This window comes from Mirounga angustirostris, unplaced genomic scaffold (genome assembly GCF_029215605.1).
Source record: "Mirounga angustirostris isolate CCGP_5_RB_7025 unplaced genomic scaffold, mMirAng1.0.hap1 SCAF_15, whole genome shotgun sequence".
In the NCBI taxonomy this organism is placed as follows: Eukaryota; Metazoa; Chordata; class Mammalia; order Carnivora; family Phocidae; genus Mirounga; species Mirounga angustirostris.
Genome location: NW_026991723.1, coordinates 61,538,135 through 61,552,511, shown reverse-complemented (window position 1 = coordinate 61,552,511; position 14,377 = coordinate 61,538,135). Strand labels below are relative to the sequence as shown.

Here is a 14,377-nt window from a genome sequence, read left to right as displayed (position 1 = left end):
CAGATTATAGGAGCTTCCTAAGTGTGCGGGGACCCCCCGCCCTTGATTTTTCACTCTCCCAACCCAAAAACCACCCTCATCCATGTGATGTACAGCAAGACAGGAGGGAGTAAAGAGAAACTTTCAGGGAAGAAAGTTTGCTGAGACCTCACTGTTGTCTTGAGGGTCCTTAACTGGTTCTTCAGCATTCCAGAGAGGCCATAACTAGCTTTCTCTAAGCCAGACCTCCAATTCTGGACTTTCTATACCTGGAATGGGGGACCAAATTACCTTCCCCTTCTTCCCCTCTGTCTTTGGGTCCAGAGGTGTGACTGGCCCATGATCTGCAGGCTGCATGTTTCCCAGAGAAACCCTCATTCGACGAGTGGAATGGGGAAGACACAACGAAGAGCATGTTAGTCAGGATAACTTGCTAAGTTGCTGTAACAAAGGCACCCCAAAATGAAGTGACCCAGAGAAAATATTTCTCTCTCACCTAATGGTCCTGAGGAGATGGGTCCTGACTGGCCAGCAGCTTTGCCTCCATGGCCATGACTGGATGAGGCTCATTCACTCTTGCTCTCTGCCACTCCCCAAGCTGCACTCCTCACCAGGACGGTTAAAGCTGGGAGGGGGAAGGCATGTCCTGTTCTCAGTCATAGGAGGGGAAGAAGTAGTCCACACAAGGGATGAGCAAGTGGTACAAAAATTGTGCGCCTTTTGGGTCTGCTGCAGTCACCTTGGCAAGAACTCGCATGATCACACTTAGACACAAGGTAGGCTAGGAAATGTGCTCTCTACTGTTGAACCGGGAGGAGGAAGTGAGATACAGGGTGCCCCAGGGAAATTTGAATTTCAGGCAATCAAGCATACTTTTAGTATGAGGATGGCCCATACAGTACTTGGGATCTACTTGCACTAAAAAAAAAAAAAGATTCATCGTTATCTGAAATTCAGATGGGACTGGGCATTCCATATTTGTATTTGCTAGATTCCAGTAGCCTTTTGGGGAACTCACATTAGTCTGTCACAAAGATCCACTACACAATTGTCTGTGCACCTAAACCTGATTGCTTTAGGATGGGATAGCCCCCCACTGGTCACCAGAGCAAAGTATAAAAGGTTTCTGTCCCTCAAAGCCCATTGCTGATTTCCGTTTTAATCTCAGACCTTTCTCTGACTAGAACGACCATGACTTGACATTTGACTTCTACTTGCACACTCCAGCAATAAAGGGTTCACTCACTTCAGGAAACCTGAAACCGAAGCCATTGTCAAAATCCATAAAATGCTGGGTGGTTTTACCTGGACTCGAATCACAATCTGGCCTCCTTTGTCCTAGTCCTGCTGTTTGAGTCACACAGAAAAGGTCTCTCTCTCCTCCTCCACGTGAAAATGCATTTAAAAATTAATGGCTGTGCTCTTGACATCAGAACAACACTTTATAGTTTATAACTTCCTCTCCCTTATGCTATAGTAGAATGTCCACTGCTTTTCCCAGTTACCACCCCTCCCCAACACACACATGCACGCACACACACGAGCACACACACACGCACCAGGCTTCTCAAGGGCTAAACTGCCCCAGGGCCTGCACCTGACTTTTCTATAACTGAAGGCAGCTGCAGTCCATCCTCTAGAGGAGCCCCTCCTGTGCTAAGCTTCGGTGTCCATGTGAGGCTCACAGCTGACTGGCCCACAGATCTGTCCTCCCCTGCAAGAGTGCTGCTAGGTATCAGTAACAATAATTATAGTACTTTCACTGTAGTGGCGGGTTACTCTTACGATGTGTCAAGGATTGGGCTAAACTTTCAGTGCATTGCCTCGTTTAATCTCCACAGTAACCACAAAGGTAGTTACTGTTACCACATTGTACAGATGAAGGCGTTGAGACTCAGTCTCACAAGCCAGTGCACAGACAGTAAGGGGCAGCCTGGGTTTGCCCCAAGGCCTGTCCAACTTCAGAGCTTGCGCCCTGGCACTCTCCCGCCCTGCCTGCCCGGGCTCACCCAGCTGCTCCACCAAGGCGCCAGCCTGCCCTGAACACATCACTAGAGCGCCCAGGCCCCTCCCCTCCCGGCCCCTCCTGCACAACAGCCAGCAGGGGCCCTCCGCAGCTCTTCCCCAGCAGGCAGCAGCCTCTCTGGCTCTGGGCGCCCTCCCATGGCCCAGTCCCGTGACCCTGTGAGCTGGGCTGAAGGGGCTGGGCCCCGGGGCTCTAACTCAGCTGGAGCCTTTGCCTTCTAGCTGGATAAAGACTTGGAAGAGGTCACTATGCAGCTGCAGGATACACCAGAAAAGACCACCTACATTAAACAGAACCACTACCAAGAACTCAACGACATCCTCAACCTTGGGAACTTCACTGAGAGCACAGGTAGGAGGAGGCGGGGTCCCTGGAACGTGGGGACCTGGGTATCAGACAGCAGCTGGCCATCTTCCACTTTACTGAGGAAGGAACTGAGGCTCAGAGAGGGGGTGGGGCTGACCTGAAGCCACACAGGCAGAGCTGGAGCACCTGGCATCCACAGTTCGGGCCCCGTTTGGGGTCCTACCCTGCCTAGAGCCGGGGCTTCTGTCCCTCGGTCTCTTGGGTTCCAGTGGCGCACGTACATGACCTGGCCAGCATTCCCGGGGTTCTGATTGGGGGTACAGTGTTCTTAGTGAAGAGTTTACCTTACTTCTCCCAGTGACATTTCACGGTTTCAGATGTGCCTTCTCGATGTATGGGAACAGAATGGTCAGTAAGCTATGACATGACACTCTATCTCACCAACCACTTGGGAAATGCAAGCCAAAATAACACAATCTGGTTTTTGCCTACATTTCAGCAAAATTTTCAAAGATCACCGGTGTTGTTAAGAGTGTGTAGAAATAGGCATTCTCCTGCAATGTTCTGGAAGTCAGTCGGGCACATCCATATGTTAGATGTTAAACCTCTTTTTTTTTTTAAAGATTTTATTTATTCATTTTGAGAGAGACAGAGCACAAGCAGAGGGAGAGGGAGAAGCAGACTCTCCGCTGAGCAGGGAGCCCGATGCGGGGCTCGACCCCAGGACCCCAAGATCACGACCCAAGCCAAAGGCCTAACCATCTGAGCCACCCAGGCGCCCCTAGATGTTAAACCTCTTAATTAACAACTCCATTAGCAAGATCTTGCCCCTGGGAAATACTCCCACGTGGGCGAAGATGTATACATGTGGTGCTCATCACCATGTTATTGTAGGGGAGAAAAACTGGAATTAATGTTCATCGTGTAGGGCAGTTTCATTCATTATGACACAATCAAATAAGGCACATAATACAGCTATTAGAAAATGGGATGGATCTGGGGCGCCTGGGTGGCTCAGTCGGTTAAGCGGCTGCCTTCAGCTCAGGTCATGATCCTAGGGTCCTGGGATCAAGCCCCACGTCGGGCTCCCTGCTCAGTGGTGAGTCTGCTTCTCCCTCTCCCTCTGCCTGCCTCTCTGCCTACTTGTGCTCTCTATCTCTCTGTCAAATAAATATATAAAATCTTTAAAAAAAAAATGGGATGGATCTATCTGTGCAAATATGGAGAGCTCTCCAAGTGAAAATAACAAGATGAAGGCTAGCATTATGATATACATAAATGCACACACACATGCACACGTCTGTGCGTGTATTAAGTGCATTTTTTTAAAGGTTTGGAAAAACAAACACCAAATTGTTAACAGTATCCACCTGTGTGAAAAGGAACACTGCAAAGTGAGAAAGGATTCCTTTGACATTTAATATACTTCTCTGTTTGCATTTTGTCAGCATTTGTTCATTAATTTGCTATAAAATTATTTTTTAAATCAATGAAAAATCTTTAGGTTTTTTTATAGTTTCTTATAGAAGTCATAAGTATTATTATAAAAGCAAATTATAAAATTCTTACTATATAAGTTGATTGCAAAAAGTTTGAATTGAGATAAGTAACAAACTGAAAGAATAAAAACTATTCACAGTAATATAAGTATCTGGTAAAGATGGACATTTCAAATTAGTGGAGGGAAATGAATTATTCAATACATTTAATGGGGATAAGTGCATAGCCATCTGGAAAAGAATAAAGTTAAATCCCTATGTCACACCTTACACAAAAATAAAGTCCAGATGGATAAAAGATTTAAATGTAGAAAGTGAAACCATGAAAGAACTAAAAGAAAGCACAGAAAGCACAGGAGAATTTTTTATATATATATATAATCCAGAGAGAGGAAAGCCTCTCTCAGCTTGATGCAAAACACAGAAACCACAAAAGAAAAGGTTGATAAATTTAACTATAAAAAATTTTTTTAACAATACAAACCCATCATAAGTAGTCAAAAAATCCAACAAACCAAGCCAAAAAATATTGTAACTCAGGTAATGAGCTTATTTTCTTAGGTATAAGGAGAAATTTTATATAATTTCTATGACATATATAATTATATGCAAATTAATTAAAAAAAAAACCAACAACACAGAAGAAAAATGGGCAAAGGAGAGTTCTCACAGAAGGAAGTGCAAGAGGTTCCTATGTTTATGAAAAGATGCTCAAGCTCACTCTTTATTAAAAGAATGTAGATGAAGGGCACCTGGATGGCTCAGTTGGTTAAGCTAAGCCTCTGCCCTCAGCTCAGGTCATGACCTCAGGGTCCCTGGAATTGAGCCTCAGGTGGGCTCCCTGCTAAGCGGGGAGCCTGCTTCTCCCTCTCACCTTCCCTCTCCCGCTGACCCTCCCCCTCCCCACCACTCATTCTTTCTCTCTCTCTCTCAAATAAATAAATAAAAACTTTTTTAAAAATGCAGATGAAATCTTTAGTGAGATACCATTTTCACCAATGAGACTGGCAAAGACAGATCAGAAAGTTACAGAGAATTTGAGGACACAGTTGGGGGAATAGGCATTCTCAAACTTTGCTGGTTGAAATAGAAATTGTTCTGACCCAGCAGGTCCACTTTTGGAATTTATCCTAAGAATATGCAGTCAGCTCTCATTATTCATGGTGATTGTGTTTGATAAAGTTGCTGTGAATCATGAATTAATTAGTGACTACCGAACCACTGCTCCTGGGGGGAATACAGGGTTTGGTTCCTGCGAGGCTCTCTCGGGTTCACATTTTGGTCAGTCAATACATAACTTTGTTGTATGTGTGTTTCTGCTTGCAGACGTCTTATTTAATATATAGTGTTGATTCATTAACATTGACCTCATGGTCAACAGCACTATAACGCATGCCTAAGTGCAAGAAGGCTGTGATGTGCCCGACAGAGAAAATACACGGGTTAGGGGCACCTGAGCGGCTCAGTCGTTAAGCGTCTGCCTTCGGCTCAGGTCGTGATCCCAGGGTCCTGGGATCGAGCCCCGCAGCGGGCTCCCTGCTCGGCGGGAAGCCTGCTTCTCCCTCTCCCACTCGCCCTGCTTGTGTTCCCTCTTTCGCTGTGTCTCTCTCGTCAAATAAATAAATAAAATCTTTAAAAAAAAAAAAATACACGGGTTAGATGGGCTTCATTCAGGCATGCGTTATAGTGCTGTTGTTGACCATGAGGTCAATGTTAATTTTTCAACACTGTGTGTGTCAGCAAATGACCTTGAAAGCATTAGCAGTATTGATTTGGGGTTACAAATAAATTTTAGTGAGTAGGCAAGTTCACAAATACAGAACCCATGAATAAAGAGGATCCACTGTACTCACATGGGGGCAAAATGACATTCACAAAGTTACCCACTGCAGAAAAACAACTAAACAGCAATGCTCCTGCAGATCCCTCAGGTGGGGGCCAGGTTTTTATATTTAATATTTCTTTAAGTCTCCTTAGATGGTTCTGAAACTTAGAGGGTTGAAAAAGCATCCACATCATCGCATTTTGTGGCTACACAGTATTTCTTTGAATGGAGCCCCCATACATACATGAGTATGTAACTAATCTATTATTACTGGAAAAATTCAGACTAGTCCCAACTTTTTTATATTATAAACAATGCTGATTTGAACATCTTGTGTATAATTTCACACACACCCTTCATTATTTCCTTAGGATAACTCCCAGAAGTAAAAATTCTGGGTAGAAGATAAGCACTTTTTTTTTAGGGTTTGATGCCTATTGACAGTGACCCCCCAGAAAGATTATGCCAATTTATACTCCCACCAGCAGTTTACTGACTATTATTACTCTTTTCTGTCTTTGGCAGTCTTATTTTTTACCTTGGAGGGTTATTTCCTTTGTCATTACATTCCTGAGCACCCGTGAAACAGGCCTTTATGTTAGAACTTTTCATTTCCAAGTTATGTGACTTACATTGGTTGACTTGATTTTCGCCCCCCTTTTTTTCTTGGAGAAAGGGAATCCCCAGGATGCCATTTCCATCCTTGGGTGGAAGCTTTTGGGTTCACTGCCTTCGGCCCGAGAGAGGTACTACAAAAACCACAGCTCTGGAGGGATAATAGGCTCTTTTTTTTCTCCCCTAAATTTTTTTTTTTTAATTTTATTATGTTACTCACCATACAATACATCATTAGTTTTTGATGTGGTGATCTACAATCCATTGTTTTCGTATGACACCCAGTGCTCCATGCAGTACGTGCCCTCCTTAAGGGTATTAAGGAGGACACGTGATGGGATAATAGGCTCTTTTGCATTCTCTCTCCTTGGGCAGCATCCTAGAAAGACTGCATTTTTTTTTTTTTAATGAAGTTAACAGAATGTGTTGTGATCTTGTTATTTTGCATTCAGATGGGGGAAAGGCCATTTTAAAAAACCACCTCGATCAAAATCCCCAGCTACAGTGGAACACAACAGAGCCCTCTCGAACATGCAAAGATCCTATAGAAGATATAAACTCCCCAGAACAGTAAGTACTTTCTCCTTGAGAATTATTGCGGAAGAGCGTGTTACTCCTGCACAGCAATTTCGATCTGCACCGCGTTTTTGCGTGCATTATTTTATTTGAACCCCACTGCAACCCCATGATACAGGTCAAATTACAAGGCTCATTTTACAGATGAGAAAACGAATATTCAGAAAGGGCAGGTGACTTGTCAGTGCTCCCCCAGTTTCTAAGTGCAGGAGATAGGATTTGAACCCAGGTCTGTCCACCATCAAGCCCACTGAGGCACAGTGCCTTCATTATATATAAAATTTAACCACTCCACAACTATTCACTGACACCTACTGTGTGTCAGACAAGGAAGTGAAAAAAAACAGACAAAAATCCCTTCACAGAGCTTATATTCTATCCGGTGACACAAGAACTTCATTAAAAAAAGCAAAATCTAGTGTATTACATCATAGGTGCTTCGGAGAAAAATAAAGCAGGGCAAGGGGTGAGGGATTGTAACCTTAAATAGAGCGATCAGCAGCGATTCAGTGAGAAGGTGACATCTAAGCTCTGTTAGCTGTGTTCCCACTGGCAACTGTTAGATCTTCCTTGCTTATGGCAGCTTGGAAGCAGAGGTCAGAAATGTCAACACTGGTGGTTCCGTCGGTTAAGCGTCCAACTCTTGATTTCGGCTCAGGTCATGATCTCAGGGTCGTGGGATCAAGCCCTGCCTTGGGATTCTCTCTCTCCCTTTGCCTCTGCCCCTCTCGCTCTCTGAAATCTTAAAAAAGAAAAGAAAAGAAATGTCAACACTGAAACTTGCTCCCTGGAAAGCGACAAGCAGCAAAGACAGCCAAATCACCAACTATAGTGTAATTTGGGGCCATTTAGTGTTAGAGCCAATAGCTTCTCACCCCAGTTAGCTCTAAGGCTTCATTGGCTTACACTCCAGAATAATTATTATGGTTATATGGCAGTTGTCAGTGCTTTGCTTATTAGTACCCTCCGCTAGAGTGTAAGCACCTTGAGGATAAGGGGTGAGCCCCTCCCGTGTCCCTTGGACTGAATGCAGGCTCCGGCACTGATAGGTTTTTGGCAAACGTCTATTAAATGAATGACAGTGTAAACAGGACCCCACTACCAGACAGGAAAATGCCACGGCTCTGAGAGCCACAGACAGATGTCCACCTGGCCCAGGCCCATAGGCCTTCCCAGGTTAGAGTTTATTCTCCAGCCTCCCTTTACCTGGACTCTTGGCCAGCACCCTCTTGCATTAAGGAGTCAATCGTAGCTCAGGTTACACACACAGGTTCAACCTGAATTTCAAAAGAAGAGCTCCAACACGCTAACCTCATGAGCACCTGTGAGGTGTCCTTGGTAGAAACTCTCCAAGGCACAGGTCCTTTGGGGGAGGGGGACAGCATTGCGTCTGTCCCCATCCATCTTGGGATCCTTCAGTGCCATGCATACACACCAGGGGCACACCTGTTGGGATGAGGTGACCCCTGTGAGTTGATTTGCCCTCCTCACAAAGCACTGTGGTTCCCCAGAAGAAGCAGGAGACGCACCTTCCCCAGTTCTGGCTTTGTTTCCATTAGCAAGTTACTTAAACTCTGTACCCTTCCCTAGTCATTATAGTGGGACTAGCAATACTTCTTTTACCTACTGGGTTTTTGTGAAGATCTGGGGGTGGGGGGAAGGTCCTCACCTGACCGGTCAGGCACTGAGGACACAGGAGGCCTAAGGATACCGAGACTGCAGCTTCCCGGGTACAAGAGAGAACCACACAAGATGCAGCTGGGCAGAGCACAGCCCCCCCAACACACACACACTGCCAGGAGTCACACACCACTCCTGCCTCCGTCCTGCCTCAGGCTTTTCTGGCTGTGCTTCTGGAATTTACCCAGAACTCTGGGAGCTCAGAGGACGACGGAGCCCTCTCTGAGGAGTTTAAACTGGATAGTGAAGGGGAGACAGGTAGGAGGTAGAGAGAGTATTCCAGGCTGGGGGAAGAGCAGGTGCAAAGGCAAGGAAGAGTTGGCCCTGCTAAGCAGTGATTTAGGGGAAACTAGCCGCCTGAGGGTAGGTTTTGGGTGGAGAGTGGGTAGAAGTTTCACCTGGAGAATTAGGCAAAAGATCGTAGGCAGCCCTGCATGTACTGCCCCAGAGGTGGAAAGATAACACTAGTCACCAAAGAAGCTGAAAGACCAGGAAGGAGTTTCTACTGGAATCAGCCCAGCAAGAAGGGCTGAGGTCCTGGGCAAGGCAGGGGCAGAAGGGCCAATGAGGAAGGCCAGAGCAGCGAGAAGCCTCTCAGTCCATTTGGAGGCTCTCGAGAGTAGAGTGAGAACTGTGTCAGCAGCAAAGCCCCATGAGATGAGCAAAACCTGTGCTTAGGAATGGCCACACTCTCACTCAGGAAGACTGCGTCCCCTTTGCTTAGTCCATCTCCCTGGTTATTCCCAGGGCAGTCATTGGCAGGGGTAGGCCCGCATTAAACACCTGCTAGGTGGGTGAATGGTTAGATGATCGGATGGACAGAGCTTGGATTCGGGATACCCATTCTCCCACCATCAGCTTCTTAGCCAAAGCGAGTCCCAGGAACATTCTGGTGAGCAGCCAGGTAGCCTTCACTAAAACTCCTCTCACCCCCTCCCTCCCTCCCTCTCTCTCTCTCCATGCTACAGCATCCAGCGCCGGCTGTCCCTCCAGCTCCCCATCCTCCACCACGCCTACCTGCCGTCCATCGGAGGCGTGGATGCCAGCTGCGTCAGCCCCTGCGTCAGCCCCACCGCCAGCCCCCGCCACAGACACGTGCCACCCTCCTTCCGAGTTATGGTCTCTGGCCTGTAGGGGTGGGAGGCCTGGGGCCGGGGCCTCCCCCATGACCGAACCTCACGGAGCAGAGGCCACGGGAACACTGTCAGCTCTGGCTGCGGAGCCGCTGGGCGCCACGGCTGGCCTTGTGGGGCTGCTCGGTGGCACTCACGTGGACAGGATGGGGGCACTTGGCACCTGACCTCGCGCCTTATTTGTGAAGTTTTTATTCTTTCACAAAGAAGAGGAATGGAAATGACTTCTTCCACGATGTCTGCAAAGGAGGAGGAGCTGGGATATTTGAAACTTTGCAAAAAACAAAACAAATCCTAGACAAGGAGAGAATCACTAGAACTCCAGCTAGAAGTCACCGAGTGTCCCTGAGCAGCCTTGAGAAGAGGCGAGGGGCTTCTGGAGAAACCGCCTCTGCCTCTGCACACACATCCCTGGCTGTGCCCCTCCTCCCCCCCCAGGCCAGCCCCTCTGCCCTCTGGGGAAGGAGGTGGGCAGGGCAGCCAGGCTCCCAGCCGCCAGTGCAGCCACCCCCAGCCTTCCTGGAACAGGGAGTCTGCAGGGCAGCCAGGTGGCCCGAGGGCTGGGCTACGGGAGCAGGCTGACTCCCATGCCTCCCGGTGGGACCTTACTCTCTGATAAATGCCACACATTAACACAATAACACCCGTTCCGGGACCGTGGGGATTTAGGGCACGTCACTGCAGACCCGCTCTGCAGCATTCACCGACAGTCGGTCATGCACCCACCACGTTGGCCATGTCCTTGTGTTTGTATCAGGTGTTCCAGTAATCAGGGGGACCACCCGAGCTAATCATGGAATGTCTGTTCCCAGCAAACACGCTAAAGAAAGACTGTGCACTTTAACCTCTCATCAGGGCCCAAGGGCTGGCTGGGGTTGGTTTTTTTCCCACTGACTTTGTTTCTGACCAAAGTGAATCAGGCATTCTGCTAGAAGACATCCCTGTAGTCGTAGGGAGAGAGTTGCTAGCCGAGGGCTCTCCTTGGCTTCCCGAAGGTGGCCTTCCATCTGGACAAGCTGGGGAGCTCGCCCTTGGGGGTCACAGGGGTGACCAGTCAACACACTGGTTCTCATTCATAAGATCACTCTTCCCTCTCAACCGAACCCCAGAGAGCACTGGCCTGGGAGTCAGACGAACCTGGGCTCAAGTCCTCACTCCATGGCTGACTCCCTCCATGACCTTGGGAAAATCACTAGTGTCTCTCTGAGCCTCCGTTTCCCCTCCCCAACAAATTGGGGTTGAAAATAACCCCCGTCCTGCCTACCTCACAGGGTCGCTCTGAGGATCAAAACTTGATCTTGTCCGGGAAAGCTTCGTACCAAACCATGAAGCAGCCCTGACCCGTGAGAAATCAGGATGACCATGACCTTCGGCCCTCACGACCACCAGGGGTTTGGCTCAGAGAAGCTCCCAGCACAGCCCTCTACCAAGATAACCTGGTGGAGAGAGGCTCCCAACGACTTTTGTGACATTCCTAGACAGGTTCCTTCTTTGCTAAAGAAAGGCCTGAAGGACAGCGTCCAGGACGTCTGCACAACTGAGCGGTTGCTCACTCCCTAAAGAAACCTAATGGCAGCTTTAACAGGCAGGCAATAATCTCTTCCCCGACCACTGAAGTCAGGAATATACTGCTGTCACCACCAGACTTTGACAAAAGGGCCCACAGGAATCCCACCATCGCCAACATTTCAAAAACACCCTGTTTCACGTAGCATAGCTTCCCCCTCCCCTCCCCCCAAGAGAGGTTATGGAGGTACTGTAGCTTTTAGGGGAAAAAAAAAATGTCAACACATCACAGGTCCAATTGAAGTCATTGTCGGTTTTAGGCACTACAAATCGGTGTTGTCACTCACTGTGTATTACCAGTATTGACTTGCTTTCTTGATTTTACCAAAACCAGATTTAATTTAAAGGACCACTTAATTTTTCCAAGGGAAGGAGACAATTCATTGTACATAATGTATACACACACACACACACACACACACACACACAAATATACCTGTAGAAATATTATTCCAGCATAGCAGGAAACAGAAACAAAAAAGTATCAGACAGTCGGAGGTGAGTGTGTGTGTCCGTAACCCGTTGTGACCCCTGACCGTGCTCAGTCTTCTAGGTTCACCCACGAAGTACATTTTCTGTCTTAATGATACTGTAGGTTTTCCCATTTTTTTTTTTAATTTCCCTGCAAATAACAAGACCCACAGAAGTGACTCTAGCTATCTAACGGTTCTTTTATACGCAGCAAACACACCGTACATTTCCGAAGAGGCTTCAGCCTGAAGGCATTTTCCAGTGACGTTAGTGCACAAATGCTTTAAATTAGACCGGGACTGCCAGAATCAAATGTAAATGAGGAATTTCTCGTACCCCTATTGCATGGTATCAATTTTTAATAAATTGTTGCAAATTTGTTTTTATGAATAAAAGGGGAAAAAAAAACCCGTCCTCTTTAATGCCTCCTCGTCCCAACATGCAGATCTGAGCAGGTCTTATTCCTCTGCTCAGCAACTCGGGGGACAGTTCTGGGGTGCCTCCTCAGCATCCCTCCCTTCTGCAGACGGTAACAGAGCAGCCCCGTGACCATGTTACCCTAGCTGCTGGATCCCACGGTGGGGACCTGACCCGAGCCCGGCCAGTATGTCCCTTCCCCAGGATTCCTCCACATAAGGAAATTGAGCCGTGAAAGCGAAAAGGGAAGCCGATATGGAGAGAAATAGGATCAAGAGATGGGTCCTGATGGTGTCTGAATAGCCGGTCAGCTGTTCCTGAAGGGTCCTTCCTCTGCTGGGAAGGGTTCTCAGTTCTCCAAATAAATCACCCTTTTTGCCTAGTTAAGTTCAAGTCCAGTTCCCATCTGTTGCAAACAAGAAGTCTCTAACTAACCCAGAAGCCTCACCGCTGCCCAGGCCCAACTCCCCCTCCAGGCCTGACAGCCTGTGGCTTGGCCCCATTCTCCTTTTGAGCCTCCTCACCTAGAGAATGCATTTCCTGCACCATGATGCGCCCTCGGCCTACAGCTCCATCTCAAATCCTGCCATCCTTCAAGGTTCCATCCAAAACACCCTCCTAGATCCCTCCACATGAAATTCTCTCTTCTTTTCTGTACTCAGGACACTGTCTCCCTCTTGTGGCACTGGGCACATGCTCATGCTGGCCCCTTCTCCCCACCCCAGGCCAGGGGCTCCCTGAGGATGGGAGTCCTATCTGCCTCCTCCATGTCGCACCCAGCAGCAGGCCCTCCCAGTGGCTCAGAACAGTCTTCCTTGAGACTTTCGCAGAATTAAACATTTTGGCTGAGGCACGATAGAACCAAGGCAAGGTGGCCAAAGCAGGCTGGGGAGGCCCGAGGCCATGTGAAGGCACGCAGGCCCCAGAAGAGGGGGGCCTGGCCCCACAGACTTCACTGGAAGGCTGGTCCCAGGTAGGAGCTTGCTAGTGCCGGATCCTCAATGATGAGCCTGCCGAGAATCAGACCTCTTGAATCCTGGCCTGGAGAGAACTCTGCTCCATGACATCTAGGTTATCTAAGTACCAGGCAACACTTTATCCCACAGAGCCTTAACTCTCAAAGATCCTGAATGCAAAAGTAGAAATCTTAGAAGGCGATACCAGTAGCCAGTAACACAATGGTCACCTGGATCACAAAAGCAAGTGCATGCTCAGAGCTTTGGAGGGTAGTGAACCTGGAGGAGCTGCTGGCCTGCAGACTCCGGTGGTGGTGAAGAGCTACTGGCTTGGCCCTCTTTGCTCTTGATGTCTTGGCTGCTATCTCGACTCCAGTTCCTCACATCTCTAACTGGAGAGTTCCGGCACTCATGGTGAGTTAGGGCTCTGTGTCAAAAGGAAATACCTTGGATTTCCCTCCGTCTGAATTCCAATGCAAAGCCCCCAGAGCAGTGTTTCTAAAACTGACCACTGGCTTTTAAGACACAGTGTCGACTTGAATTGTTTTTAGAAAGTTACCTAAATTTGTGCAAACTAAATATAAGCTCATGCTTGCATCTTTCATATAAAGGCAAAACAAATTTATAACTTCAATGCAAATAAAATGACAAAACCAATAAAAATCATATTAACAACATTGATTTGATGGGATAGATGAGGTTTTTGCAGAAAAATAAATTGCAGCTCCCAACAACAGCACAGCACCAACCGCTCCCGGGCACACTCCTTTGAGCTCAGCCTGCCTGGTGTGATGACTCAATTGTCACACTGCTTTTCTTTATTTAAACCACTGTGAAAACGTCATTTATTCGGCACTCCATGATATCATTTGGCCTTCACTTGGCTCTCACACATCACTTCTCTCTGTTAAATCCACCTTTGTGTTTTTCTCATGAGCCATTGACAGAGATGGGGCTGCCCAGATAATACACACAAATCAAATGGTGATTGCACGCTAATGTTCGCTGAGCACTAGGCGAAGTGCTTTGCGGGCATAATCTCATTCAGATCTCACGGGGACCCCAGAGTAGGAACGATGATTGCTGTCCTTTTGCAGCTAAAGGCACTCAGGCACAGAGGATGAGGAGTGCTGTCCTGAGTCACACAGCTGAGATTAGGGGTGGGGGGGGGGCGGGGGGAGGAATTTGAACAGGGATAGCCCCAGAACACATCCTCTTCACCACTTCCTTAAACTGCCTCATCAGAAGTAACTGGATTCCGATGACCCGGAATATGCCTATTTAATTTGTTTTAGATTATCTTGAAATAAAAGTACAATCTTGTTAAA

At 47.6% G+C, this 14,377-nt stretch overlaps 1 protein-coding gene across 1 annotated transcript in view; it reads left to right on the top strand.

The window, feature by feature from the left end:
• The window catches only part of GABBR2 (gamma-aminobutyric acid type B receptor subunit 2), a 344,696-nt gene extending 332,621 nt beyond the window's left edge, over nt 1-12,075 (top strand). The window contains exons 17-19 of the mRNA XM_054509321.2: nt 2,227-2,356; nt 6,703-6,820; nt 9,475-12,075. Coding sequence (XP_054365296.2) covers nt 2,227-2,356; nt 6,703-6,820; nt 9,475-9,640 — 414 coding nt within the window. The 3' untranslated portion in view covers nt 9,641-12,075. The remainder of the gene's footprint in view (nt 1-2,226; nt 2,357-6,702; nt 6,821-9,474) is intronic.
• Nucleotides 12,076-14,377: the final 2,302 nt, after the last annotated feature.